The 14,705-nt window shown below is 34.9% G+C and overlaps 1 protein-coding gene across 3 annotated transcripts; it reads left to right on the top strand.

The window, feature by feature from the left end:
* Positions 1 to 1,713: 1,713 nt before the first annotated feature.
* On the top strand, positions 1,714 to 11,615 carry LOC111278970 (uncharacterized). 3 transcript variants are annotated; one of them, XM_022865765.2, is made up of 12 exons: positions 1,714 to 2,280; positions 3,817 to 4,043; positions 5,433 to 5,500; positions 6,024 to 6,095; positions 6,271 to 6,623; positions 6,766 to 6,834; positions 6,915 to 7,003; positions 7,805 to 9,979; positions 10,091 to 10,168; positions 10,273 to 10,384; positions 11,022 to 11,072; positions 11,159 to 11,615. In XM_022865765.2, exons 1-12 carry the CDS (start codon positions 1,924 to 1,926, stop codon positions 11,207 to 11,209), a joined length of 3,702 nt encoding a protein of 1,233 aa, XP_022721500.2. In that variant the 5' UTR covers positions 1,714 to 1,923; the 3' UTR covers positions 11,210 to 11,615. The 3 variants fall into 3 exon arrangements, with proteins under 3 accessions (XP_022721500.2, XP_022721499.2, XP_022721504.2); XM_022865764.2 differs by having other exon boundaries at positions 6,265 to 6,623; XM_022865769.2 differs by having other exon boundaries at positions 1,841 to 2,280; positions 6,222 to 6,623.
* The last annotated feature ends 3,090 nt before the right edge of the window (positions 11,616 to 14,705 follow it).

Below are 14,705 nucleotides of genomic sequence, written 5' to 3'. Positions count from 1 at the left end.
TATTTGTTTTTTGTTTTTATAGAGGAAAAACGTTCCGAATCCGGTTCTTGTTGGTTCGGTTTGTCTCTGGTAGACATGGATACGGGTCGGTGGTTTTCTGTCAACGGATCAAGGTATAAATTTTTTTTTAACAATATTAACTAATAAATATTATGAATAACTTTTTTTTTATAGCAAAAATGTAGCAAAGAAAAAAACCTTAAATTTTGAATTTTAAAATTGGCTTGTCCATGATATATATATTGTCCTAAAATCAAATCAACAGTGATTTGTTGATAAAATATTAATTTTTTAATTTTAAAATTTTAATAATTTTAAATATAAAAAATAATGATTGAATCATATAAAAAAATAAAATAAATAATAATTTTATGAATTTATCACACTCAATAATTTATATCACATAATTTCAAATATATATATATATATACACATCTCTTTTCAAATATGTATGATGTAATGCCTCTTGATCGTTCATTTTACATCATAAATTTTTTAAAAAATAAATATTATTTTTTTAAGATAAAAATTACATATTTTTAGATAATAAAGTATTTGTATCATAATGAAAAGAGGTTTTTTACACAAAATTTCAACACTATATAATGTGTTCTTTTTTTATATATTTTAAGAAAATTTTGTATAAAATATTTTTTTATTTAATGAGATATTCATATTTTTTTGGTTTGGGATTCTTCGATGTTTGATAACCATTTTGAACTTTGATTAATTTAAAGTCAAATAAGATCGGATGTCATAAGCAAAATAAATTCTTTCAAATATGTTTTTTTCATCTACAATATTCAAAACCGATATCTTATTTAAAAAAAATCAAACTCTTTATTACTCGGACTAATAAATGTTGATGATATTCATATTAACTTTTTAAAAATCTCAACAAAATTATAAATTAGTACTTGACATCTAAAATCTTTTGAAATATTTTTTATGTAGTTTTCTCATATTAAATAAATTAATGTTTGTGTGTGATATATTTTATGTCATTCCAAATAATCATTGGTAAGCACACATTTAATGATGTTTTTCTTCCAATTAAATAAACATTTGTAACATTAAAATATGCACAAAAAAGTAATTTAAAATTTGATGATATATTCAATTTTTTAATTTAAATTCAAAGAAAAAAAGTTTCAATTTAAAAAAGACATAATTAGTACTAATAAATTAAGATATAACAGTTAATACTATTTACTTTATAATAATGATAATTGTAATTTTACAATAATAGTTTTTAGGCTAAAATAATAAAAAGTATCTAAATTTTATTATTTTATTAAATAAATTTTTGAATTTTTATTACACTCAAATAAACCATTAATATTTACTTTACACTCAAATAAAATTTTAAATTTTAATTTGTTGTCAAATAAATTTTTATCATTTAATTTATATCTAAATAAATTCTTTATATGAATTAATATTTTATTTGAAATAAAAATATACTAAATACAAATTAAAAATTAAAAATTTATTTGAGTATAATAAAAATATAATAACTTATTTAAGTAAATTAATAAATTTAAGGGACTCTTTTAGTATTTTAACCAATTTTTCATAATCAATTAATGATACAATAAGGGTTTAATTAGAATATACGAAAAATTGGATGGGAAATTTTGTAAATTTGAACATTTTAAAGACTTCCATTAAAATAATGTTACAAATAGAAAAAAAAAAAAATACAAACCCCCTACGCTCCTCTCTCGAAGCACGCTTCTCTGCCCCCAGCTCTCTCGCTTTTCTATTTCTTCCGCCAATAGAAACGGCCACGCGCCGCCATTTTTTCTATTTATTTTCTTAAAAATACGCACACGAATACGTGTAAATATACGTACACCAATGAAATTGCTATGTCTTAATAACGCAACGAAGCAAATCTAGTAAACCCCTCCCGCAAAACCAATGTACGGAGGTTCCTCGAAGCTCGGCCGCGGAGGAGGCGGCGGCCGTGGGGGAGGAGGTCCTCGGAATCGCTCTTCATTCCCTCCGCCACCACTGCACCGTCCTTCTTCTGCCGCCCCATCTGGCAGGCTCTCCCTTGGATCCGCCCCTCGCAACCGCCCCGGTATGGGGAGAGGTTTGGGGCCCGGACCGGCTGTGGAAGAGAGTTTTTCGCTTGTTTCTGGAAACAATCCATTGGCTTTTGCTATGATTATAAGGTTGGCGCCAGATTTGGTGGAGGAGATCAGGCGGCTTGAGGCTCAAGGAGGGACGGCCAGGATTAAATTTGATTCAATTCCTACTAATCCTACTGGGAATGTGAGTTTTTTAGGAGAATTCAGCTAGGTTTTGCTCAATTTTACTGCTATTTATTTCAAATTGTAATTCCTTTTGCTCGAATTTTGATGGCTTTTAGAGATAAAACTAGTGTGAAAAGATGCTGCTTGAATGGAATTCATCTGGCTTTTATTTTTTTTACACTGTACTTTTCGTTTTGCTGGTCAATGGGAATAGAATTAGTAGGAAAGAATGTTGGTTGATCGGAATTCATCTGGTTTAGCAAAAATTTGTTTTCTTTTTAAAAGTTTTATAGTGATTATTTGAATTATTGTGCAATTTAGTTATTTTCTATTGGCTATCTTTTGGTTTCCTGGACTTTGGTTTGGATGCAATTGTGTCAAGGTTGTGTTCATGTTTGTGACTTTGTTTACTTCTTATTTCACAACTGGTTATGGAACTGTAAGTTGCGTGATAGGGTTTTTCAACCTGGTTTGTTTACTTCTTAGTTCACAACTGATTGTGGAACTGTTAGTTGCGTGATAGGGTTTTTCAACCTGGTTTAGCTTTAAATTTGGTGACTATGTGGGGGTAGATTGTGGATTTTGTTCTGTTGGTGCTTACGTTTGAGCATTTCATGGGTGATTGTGGATTGCATTCTGTTATTTTATTTAGATTTTGGTAGGTTATTGGGAGATGTTTGGGTAAATGTTCTGGGTTTAATTGTTCTTTTATTTCAACTAGCTTGTAATTTTTCTTGATTCTAGTAAGGGATGAGGTAGTTTGGTCTATTTGGTGTCTATTTGGTTTCTATTTGGTTCGTGCAATCCCTAGCATGTCTTGAGTTGGGTGTGGGCTAGTACTTTTTTCCACCTGAAATGTTTACATTGTGCTCCAATTATGTTCAATCTGTATAGCCTTTCATTGTTGAGTTTTATGATAGAATGAGTTAGCCTTTATTTCTGAATTTTGGTGACTTATGCTTTGCATATGATATTGGCTTTTAAGTCATTGTATAAAATTTGTACTAGGGGGCTATTAATGTTAGTATTTCTTTCTTACAAACAAAAGGTTGTATAATTTGCATGGTCTGTTTGTTGGTAAAATTTGATGGTAAATAGATCCTTCAAATCATTGGCACAAGAATTTTGGTGCAGGATGGGTTAAGTTTTCTCTTGATTGCAATATATTTTCTGGGTCTCCTTTGTCCATTGATAGGTATTATGGACTGCATCAGTGGCTTTCTACTTGCTTTTGGGTGGACATAGAATTATGCAGGTCATTCTCATGATTGATGAATAGCCTTTTCAGTCTGACAGGTTCTAGCATGGAATACAGGAAAACTGGTTACGGACTGAGTTGTTTTAGCTTCTTTTTGAGATGTTGCTGCAACAAAAATCTTGCTTCAATGTTCTATTCTTATTTTCAATTGATGATTGTTCCCATCATTTGTTAGGACTTTTGGAGACAGAAGTTGCAATTGAATTCTCTTCAGCTTTTTTTTTAAAACTTATTTACATCTATGTGGCCTGTCAATTATCAATAAATGTGTGTTTAAATTTATCGTCCCTACTGTAGGTCATTGATGTTGGTGGCAAGGAGTTTAGATTTACATGGTCACGGGAATTTGGTGATCTATGTGATATATATGAAGAATGCCAAAGTGGTGAAGATGGAAATGGCTTGCTTGTTGAATCTGGGTGTGCATGGCGCAAGTTGAACGTTCAACGCGTCTTGGATGAGTCAACAACGAACCATGTTAAGATGCGGTCAGAGGAAGCTGAACGCAAGCATAAGTCACGCAAGTATGTTATCTAGAATGGTTTTCTCATAGTCATTATTTGCCTAAGCATGCATATTTTTTTTTCTCTTCTCTTTAACTTTATGTTGCTTATGTCCAGTTTACATGATTCAGAACTAGATATATATTCCACTATGGTTAATTATCAAAATATAGATGTTTTACTGCATGTAACATTTTAGTAATATACAACGTGTGAAGAGATACATGTTGACGTTTCTTAAGCTGGTTAATGCATCACATTAATTGGTATTGTTCTTGTTTAAGATTATCTAGCTGTTTTCTGTTTTTTGCATCTGGAGTTTCAATATGAAGACAATCCTTTTCGTGGACACCTCCAAAGGTAGTATAAAACTCTACACAATAATTAGGTAGAGATTCTTTTTCTCTGTACCCATATTTGCCAGTACCTTTATCAAAATTTGGCTGAAATTTCATAGTCTCCTGAACAAGCCTTTTAGCATTGCAAGATCTCTCCCCTCAAATACTGATAGCATTTTGAGAATCTGAAGCGGTAACAAGGTTAATGCTATGCAGAAGTGCAATCTCTGGTCCTTTTTTATTTCTTATAATTAATATGGTGGAACAGTTTTAGGCAAGCAAATTTGTGGAAAAGCAAGCACTGCATCACCTCCAGGATTCTTCAGAACACCTCTGTAACCTCATCTGTTCTCAGATAGAGACCTATCACCATTGTTTAATTCATTATAACCTCTGGGAGCTTCTTCCATTATGGGGGCCCTTTCTCATGTTGAAGCTTGCCTCCCATGTTCCAGTTATAAAATTAATATTCTTGATCAACCACATCGTAACTCAATCAAACAATCCCAAGCCAATATCAAAAATAATTTGCTACACAACAGCCATCTGATCTCTGAAATCACCTTATAAAATATTGCATTTCTCATACCAGATTCTATTTATAATAGCAGTTTATATAATTCTTCTCAGTTTGGTTATTCCATTATCAACATAAAAAAGTTCTCCACAAGATCTTTTGCAGTATCTCTGATGTTGCAGTACTTCCTTATGAATTCAGAATGGACACTTGCTGAGTAAGAACTTTTAGCAAGGAGATGTGCATAACTCTCCACATTACCATTGTAGAGACAACAACTCTAATAATCTCTGAAATCTTTCTGGTTAAGAAGCTCTTTAGTCTGGATTTTAGTTGATTTTTATCATTTCCTGATCTGCATTAAAAAATTGGATTCTTCTACCTGATTATGTCTCATGGAGAAACTCTGGCCTTTCATTTTATCATTTCTGGTTATTCATTTGTTGTAAATATTTTATGTTGCTACACTCTTATGTCGTTGTTACTTTTGGAAATAGGGTTAAGTTAAATTAACATTATTGTTTTCATCCTTTCTTCTTTTGATATTGATGACAGAGCCATTATATTAGACCATGGAAACCCTTCTATGAAGAATCAAATCAAGCAACTAGCTGCTGCTGAGGGTAAGTTTTTCTTTGTGATATTGTGTTTGCGGGTTGCAACATAGCTAGTAACCAGTATATTTTTGCCTTTATTGACATACAGAAAGGTACCAATGTAATAATTATCACAATGAGTGTATGCTAGGACTTTGGTCTATTTGAGATCTTTTCCCTTGTGTATTTTCTTAGGATGCTTTATATATGCATTTGATTTTCTTATTGAGGTCCTACTTGTATGGTGCTTATTAAATTGCTTTGATGCCCATGCCAATCAAGATGATATCTTCAAGTTACTCTTTTCATTCATGCAATCCCTCAGTAATGAGGATGATTCTTCTACTATGTATTTTTTAGCCTTGGGCTTCACTCTCGTTAGGGAAAAAGAACTTGCATGCACAATACATACTAAAAGGCAGTGGAAGAACAAACCCATTGAAAATGTTGTTCACTGAAAGTAATTGCTGGTAGAGAACATTTAAGATCAAAAGAGATCACTATTTAAAGCATAAATGTTTACTGTCTTATATGTCTCTTGCATTTGCAGCTAGTCCATGGAAGTCGCACTTTAAAAAAAAGGAGCCTGCTTTTAAGAAGCGAAAAGTTGAGACACCTCAAGGTAAATCATGTGAATTTTGTTTAATTACCATCTTATATTTTGCTTGGTCTCTTTGCAAGTAACAATCTTTATGAGGTATTGAGATTTAACTTTTAGATGGTTGTGGTTCCTTTCTCTTCTGTTTAGGTTTCTTAATAAGTGTATTTGAAATGTATGTCTCATGCATCAGCTGCAGTTGGAGGCCCTCCAAGATCTGGCTATAAATCTGGATTAATTTCAACTGCTAGTGCAAAAGTAAGACGCTCATCTTCGCCTTTACCATCTCCACCTGAGCGCTCTGGTGCTGCAGCATCTCCTATTGGAATTGGAAATATCACCAAGAGTCATGCAAGCATTGAGGATGTTATGCCTCCCTTGGTGAAGAGCAAAGAAAATGCGTTCAGCTCTGAGAAAGAAATACCAACCAGGGCTACTAGTGCAGTGCGTGAGATACCAGGGTGCAGAGGAAACTTTGGACCTAAGCCAATGGACTTGCAGAGTCTGCTGATCAGTCTACTGAAAGAGAATCCCAAGGGAATGAGCTTAAAGGCAAGGGCTAGGACTGAGTGAAAGTTTTAAATTAGTTGTCCCTCCATTCCTGCTAGTGCTTGTTGTTGACTACTTTATTTTGGGATCATTTATCTCTTACTCTCTCTCTGTCTCTCTCTCTATCTCTCTGAAATAAGTACAGGCCTTGGAGAAAGCTGTTGGGGATACAATTCCAAACTCTGAACGAAAGATTGAGCCCATTGTAAAAAAAGTAAGTGATGGAAATCCTTGATGCAACTATTTTTAATAAGACTATGTGGTCTTATGCCTTCCTTTAATTTTTATTATCAGATTGCAACTTTCCAAGCTCCAGGAAGATATTGGTTGAAACCAGGAGTGGAGTTGGAATGCTTGAAGAACCCTTTGTCTGAAAGTGGAAGGTACCTGCCATCTTCATTCCAATGGGGTTGATTTGATCAATCTTATAATGAAATTGAATTCTCTTGTCTTTCTTTTTCCATCTTTATAGTTAATGTTATTCTTATTTATGGGTAAGACTGAGCACTAAGGTGAAGTTCCTTAGGTTCCTCAATGAAATCACTACACGTCTTAAAATTGTTCACTTAGCATGGAGAGTTAATGTTAAAAGTTTGAGGTGAGGTCAATGCTGAGTCTGCAATTTTTAGTCGGTACATAATTTCGATGGGGAAAGAACTTTAACTAAGTTTTGCCCTATATAGAGATTGATTAGCTTTGATCTACTAGAAAGGTACAATGAATTTTCTCTTATGACATAGTACTGCTATTTCAATTAATGAAATTTAAAATGAGATTTGTTTTATAAAATTATTCAAGATTCTTTTTCTATTTAGCCTGTATGTTTTAGGGATATTATTGTTTTGATGGCTTTAAATTTAACAGTTTTTGGAATCTCATGCCATAAATCTTTTTCTTGATTTTCTGGAATTAAATGTTGGTATGATTATTGTGTATCTTGTCAATTTCTGTTTAATGATCATTTGACATAGTTATCAATGAAAATGGTTACGTTCAAAATTGGTTGGTGCCACTTCTTCTAAGTATCAAAGAACCCTAAGAACCTCATTCTTGGTTTAGTCTTTTGCTTAGATGAAGGCATATCTGTTTGTGTGTGTGTGTGTGTGTATATATATAGAAGTATACATGTTTATCTGTGCGGCACATGCAGTTTGCTATAATGCTGTTTGTCTTTATTATTTTAGTTCACCTGAAGATAACCATCACCAGACTCCAGCTTCCGAAGAAAACCATGATCTGGCACCTGCTTCAGTACCAAGCTTGGTGGAGAAAGTTACTCACGGTGAAATGGAGGAACAGACTCATTTAGATGCTAAACTTGGGGTAGAACCAAATGTGTTAGAACAAATTGACATCCAACAACATTCACCTAATTTTGGTGGTGAGAGAAAAGCTCCTGACAATAGTGAGGGGCCAGCAAATAGTGCTAGTGACAGTGGCAGTGATAGTGATAGTGACAGTGACAGCAGTGATAGTGGAAGTGACAGTGGAAGCCACAGCAGGAGTGGAAGCCCGGCAGCAAGTGGGAGCGGTGGTAGCAGTGATAGTGAGAGTGATGCTTCTTCTTCCAACAGCAAGGAAGGGTCTGATGAGGATGTGGATATAATGACAAGTGATGATGACAAAGAGACCAAGCAGGATTTACAGACCTTTGAACCAGGACTGTTGACATCACCTATACCATCACAAACTGAACATGGCAGGCCCCTGCAGAATGGGATGGATGAAAATCAGGATGGTGATGGATCTGATGCAGTTGATATTGAAGGCAATGGATCAGATGCTGTTGACAGTGAGAAAGACTTGCCTGAAGATGAACAGGAAATTGGAATGGCTGTCGATACTAACAAAGGCGAGAAACCGGAGGAAGGAACAAAACCCTCTTCATCTGATCATGATGAACTCCAAGAGCATCAAAATTTCATAGGAAATCTGTTTGATGATATGGAAAATATTAAGCATAGCATCAGCCATGAACAATCTGATAACTCTGAGAAGTTACACAAAGATAAATCTAAAAGAGTATCTGATCTGAAGCACTTTGATGAGAAGTCTGAACGTTCTAAAAGATTGAAGTCTGAAAGCATGTCTCAACCTCCTGTTTCTGGGAGTAGAGATTCAGATTTCTTTCACAATTTTTCTCCTGGTAGACCCATAGATGAGCCTTACCAAAGCTCTTCTGTTCAAATGATGAATAAAGGTGACAGAGAAGAAATTGCTGATTTTGGCTCTCAAAAGGGATACAATCAGGTGTTTCCCAGAAAAACGAGTTCAGATTTTCATCAATTTGGTCGTAGGCCATCTGATCAAGGTACTACGGCAAAAGCTAGTAATACAGCAGAAAGGCCTATAAAACATACCAAGAGCTCTGGACATGGTAGTAAGTTCTCTGAGAAGAATGTGCATGAAGGTTATTTAATCCAAAAGGATAACCCTTCTAGGGACATTCAAAATGAGGATGGCTTAATTAAGGAAAAAAAGTTAGTGAGAAATCCCAGGGAAGGTGGTGCTGGAGGTAAAACTGCTGTGCCCTCTGATTTCCATCACAGGAAACATGCTGAGATTGTTGGAAAGATCAAGGACACTGAACAAATTTCTAGCTCATATATTAATTCTTCCCCAAAGGATAACAGCAGGATCACTGCAGATAGATATCCTGCTAATGGGAAAAGCAGTGTTCTCCAAAGAGAGCTTTCACACTTGGAGTTAGGTGAGATCCGTGAGCAGGTTGAGGAAACTTCAATAAAGAAGCAATTTGAGAGAAAAAGTTCCTTTAAACAGTCAGGTAGTAGACCAGGCACCTCAGAGAACTTTAATCCAGATATAAGCAGGGGCAAACCCGTCGGGAAGACAAAATGGGATTCAGGAAAGTCATCTCCACCCCACCTAAGCGAGCTTAAAAGAACCCCAGAGCATCATGTTGAAGATTTAACAAGATCGCATCAGAGGTTTGTGCAGTCTCAGCAGCAACATCTCTCAAGAGTAGACCATCCAGAAGTTGGGTCCCAGTGTAACAAATTGGCAGATACGAGTGGTAAAACCAGACAAACTGAAATTGGTGCAAAACTGGGAGTTGGCCCGGAGAGTTATGGTGAAAGCCATAAGAAAGCACCAGCCAGTGCCCCACAACAGCAGGAATCTAAAAGGGGATCAGTTTCCCATTTCATGAAGGAAAGTAAAATGCCAACATCTAATAAAATGGTGGATGTGACTGATATGCGTAAGGATACAATTTTGACAGAGGGCAATATAAATGGTCGAAAGAAAAGGGGGTCTTTTCCTGATGAAGACTGTTCCCCTTATTCTAAGTATGAAAAGGATGAGCCAGAGCACAGGGGTCCAATCAAGGATTCATCTCAGTAAGTAGTTATATTTGTTGATGTGTCTGTTTCTTTTAAAAATGTGGTGGCAGTGTTGAATTTTAGAATACTGTGGCATCTAACTGAAACGAACTATTTTTTTTATGTTAGGTATGAAGAATATATGAATGAGTTTCGTGAAAAATATGAATCTTACAAAGACTTGGACAAGATCCTACAGACCTACAGGTATTATTTAGAATTCTTTTCCTCATCTATGAGGTGTTGCTGCCTTTGTATTTGTATTTTGACTTGCTTGATGAACTTCTATTTGGAATAACCTTTCCATATAGGAATGACTTCGAAAAGCTGGGTAAAGACCTCGAATATTCGAAAGATAGGGACAAGGAGAAATATTATAAGACCTTGGAGCAAATGCAGGAGTCTTATCACCAGTGTGGAATGGTAGATATTTCTCTTTAGTTTCTTTGCTATTCTCTTTTTCTTGTCGATGGTAGAAATGTTTAAGACATGGAACCCTCTGATTGTCTTGCCACTCTATCTGCCTGATTAAATGAATTTCAGTTTATCATCAAGTTTAGATCTTCGTGCCAATTTGGAAATAGGTTCTGCCTACATGACCCTGACTTTTGTATCATGATCTAATGTGGTAAGTAAATGATAAATAGTGAAGGCAGCTTTTCTTATTTTAAGGAGTACGTTCAGATGATGAGCTGAATAACATTGATGGATAAGATCATTTACTAGCAGCAAAATTAGTTCATTATGTGATTGTCTAGAAGTTTGCATATAATGATAATTTGATAACAAACAGAAACTAATGTGGTGGCAGTCTTAACGAACCCCAGGTCTCCAATAGTATCTGGTGCTTTGATCTTGTCTGAAAATTTCAGTAGTTTCTATTATTGAGAAATGCTTGGGTGTTGAAACTTTTGTATCGGTTATATGCCTTATTGCCTACTTTCTAAATGTTCCTAGTATTTACTTCTGAGTGGTGTGTATTGTTCTTTTTTTTCTTTTTAAAATTGAAAATTTTCCTGTAGGATTTGTCTTCTGACTCAAGTACTGTTTTGATTTGTAGAGACATAAAAAACTCAAGAAAATATTTGTTGTGCTCCACTTTGAACTGAAGGTGATTTGTGGTACTATCTTTTCATCTCTTTATTTTCTCTTCTATTTCCTTTTGATTAATAATTCAGAGGATTTTCCTTATTGCAGAACCTTAAGCAGAGGCTTGTAGAGTACGCTCAGTCATTTTCAATGGATTGATAGTGAATTATTCCAAACTTCTTATCCAACAGTCTGGATCGTCTTTGCTCATACCTAAGCTGCAATCAGCGAAACCTATTTCACCATTGCCTTGCAGGGCAGTCATTCTTGCAACAGTGATGTGTTGCTTAGCTAAATTCAGATTGGAGTTCTTGCAAATGGTTATAAAGGTGATAAGATCGTGTCACATTCTGATCCATGGTACAAAAGGGATTGAAGGTGCAATGTGTAATAGGCTCTACCCAAACTGGGTGTGTATAAGGTGTAGAATTTTGGCTTTTGGCCCCCAATTTTGTTCTAGATTCTTTTGACAGCTTGGTTTAATCTTGCTTGCAACCAACAATTTACTTCAATGTGTATACAAATGGTTGGAAAAATAAAAAGAAAAAAAAAAGTTGTTCACCCATTGTCTAGACTAGAGAAAATATTTAGTACAATGCAATTTTGCCCCTGCAACAAAATGGTTTAATAATGCCAGAAACGCATTTATGGCTGCAACCTGCCAATCCGCCACTTTTCTTGTTGAGTGAATGGGTATTAAGGTATAGCATGTCAAAAGCAAATATGCAAACTTGGGCATTTATGTCATACACAGCCATAGTTTTGCTCCTTCGAGTACAAAAAATCTGGAAGGGAAGAATTTCTTGTTTGTCACGGTCATAAGCAACAATTTCACAGTCCGAAACAAGTGTTTTGGTAAGGACTTCTTCAATTTTGTTACAGCAATAACAACGTCCGAAAACTTTTCAGTATTTGGTTCAAGATTACTAAAGTTTTTCTCCACCCTACCATCCTCCATGGGCACGTTCCTCATTATACTTGTACTCAGCGTATTCTACACCATCAAATCTTTTTAATCATCTCAGATACTGCTTCAACAGGTTTTGCCAGCTTTGGCTCAACTGGTACACCCACCGAAAAACGGCATGTCCTTGGAAGATTCCATAAACCACCACTGAGAATCGGCCTGATTAACTTATCATAAACATGACAGGCCTAATATGCATGTTTGACAATCTGGGAAGCCTCTTGTAAAAAGTGAATGAGAAGGTTTAGATCGATGTAGGATTTTCATTCTATGCAGCAGCTTGTCCCCATGCCTCTAAAAGGATTGACTCTGCAAACCCAATTCGGGTGCGTATCCGACGGATAATATACTTAACTTCACAACTTCACAACCTCCAGCAGCAATGACAAATGCTTTAATCCTATCCATTTTCTTCTTTTTGCTTTTCCTCCCATATTCCTTGGCAATGACAGCAATGTTTCAGAAACTTTAGAAACCGTAAGGAATTGGTGTTTGAATATCATAGTTTGAGAGGGACAAATAGTTTCTGCAGTTTTGCCCACATATCCTAATATTTTGTATTGCTCTTTGATGGGGTCTTCAAATGTTCCATATGCTTCAGCTAACGCCTTGATAATCAGTCTCCTAATGAAATTGTTCTTTGATTATATAAATACCTTTCTTTGCTGCAGCTGCAGTTATTTTTATAAGCGATAAGCCTATAAGGAGCAAGTGGACGAGAAAGAAGATAATCACCTTCTAGAAAAAAGTTGGCATCCATCGTTGTTGATGAATCAGGAAAAAAAATTTCCTGGATAATGCAAAAAGTATAAAGCAAGATAAATGTTCTTGATTCTGAGCTATCAGCCTTGGTTGCTTACTGATCGGTTACTTTTGCTTTTCAAAGAGTAACACTTTCTTTGATTCCTTTTTTTTTATGTTGAGATAGCATTGCACAGGACATTCCAGTCTTGGCAATATTTATGGAATTAAGAACACCACAGATGCAGGAAAACTAATCTCATTTTTTTTCCGAACTGGTTTGTGAATATGTACCAAGTTTGTATCTGAATCTAATCCATTTTCTTTGCTTTGTGTGTGTGTGTGTGTGCTGCATTCACAAGCCAAATTCTTTCTTAAAATATCAGCACCAGAATTTGTAACGTCTTTAACGATTCAAAGCCAAAAGCAGCGAGTCATTAACTGCAATTCTGCAACCCCAGTAGCTGTTTCAATCAGTTGGTCGCTGGTGAGAAACCAGCTATTCCTTCTAGACAATTTGAGTGTTGGAAACTCCCAGCACTCTCATTGAATTTGGACTAAGCAGGAAAAAAGCCTTGGAGTTTGAGATTCTGATGCAGGTTTAAGAGTGTTTGAACCAATGCTGTACATTCCCGAAAGTGATGGTGCTTAAAATCTGCAAACTTCGCTTGTCAATGTCTACAGCAGTGACAGGCAGGGCAATAACATCTAGAAGTTTTACTTCATTGGCCCAAAAAAAAAACAAAACAAGTTTTACTTTGCTCAAAATTCTTCTTCCTGTTTATACTCCGAAAAGGTAAGTAACTTTGGGATGAACAACTTCGAATCTCTGCAAGATCAAAGAAACCCAGAGCTTAGTTCGGTTCATGCAGCTACCTTCTTTAAGAAGTGGCATCCAGGTCTGGGATTTAAATCTCACAACCCCTTCTCCTATCTCCATGGCCTCCCATGTACAAAAAAAAAAAAGCGATATGGATGATTCAGTATATCTAGGAACAATATTTGGAGAATATGTGTGTGAACTTGGAGATCAAAGTATGGACCCATATTTATCCAGGAAAAAATTACTGTATGCATAATTGCCTTCCTCAAAACTTGGAATCTTAGAACATGGTCAATGTCTTGCAACTCAATTTCATAGCAGATTGATGCAAAACCTGCATCATACTCATGAAGGCTAATTTCCAAATAATTAACTAGGTGGCTAAGCAATCTTTTACATAATTTGCTTCACTACAGATGTAAACATTTTGTTTAAAACAGTTCTAATCTTGATCAAACAAGTTTCAAAAGGTTCTCACTGACCAATTGTACCTGGATCAAGTTAATAGGTTCTAAGTTTTTTGGTATAAAGAAACTCATAAGCATAAAAAATGTAATCGTAGGTTTGAATATTTAAATTTTAAATCTGTTATATGTTATTATTTTTTAAAAATAATTATATGAATTAATTAATCCAATATCACTTAAGTAGATTATAATTACTTGAGGAGTAGCGGTAATTAGTTAGATTCTAGCATGACTTTCTTGTAATTATCAAATTAAGTTTCTTTCCTTTCAATTTTATTTTGGTAAACAAATATTTACCACTCTCCGTATAAAAACTCCAATTGTCTTGACTTTTTTACCCAAAAATGCATTAAATTTTAAATGTTTATTGATTTTTTTACCGATTAGTTTCAATTAATTAATTAATATAAATTATCAATCCGTCGAGTCAAATATGCGCAAAAAAAATTATTGCTTTTTGGCAAACAGGGCAAGAGACTCAATTGCACACAATAAAAAGTTAGAGAGAAGGATTGCATTTTCAGCGAAAGTGAGGGGGACTCTTTTGAAATTATCGTCCTATAAAAAGTCAAATGCCATATTTACCCATTTTAACACCAACTTTTACAAGAATCTCAAAATATTTTTATATATTTATTTTAGTCTATAATCAGACGT

The sequence above is a fragment of the Durio zibethinus genome, chromosome 8 (genome assembly GCF_047325235.1).
Source record: "Durio zibethinus cultivar Kanyao isolate XHJ-2024 chromosome 8, ASM4732523v1, whole genome shotgun sequence".
Taxonomy (NCBI): Eukaryota; Viridiplantae; Streptophyta; class Magnoliopsida; order Malvales; family Malvaceae; genus Durio; species Durio zibethinus.
The sequence above is the reverse complement of the archived record's forward strand: the minus strand, read 5'-3'. Positions and strand labels throughout refer to the sequence as shown.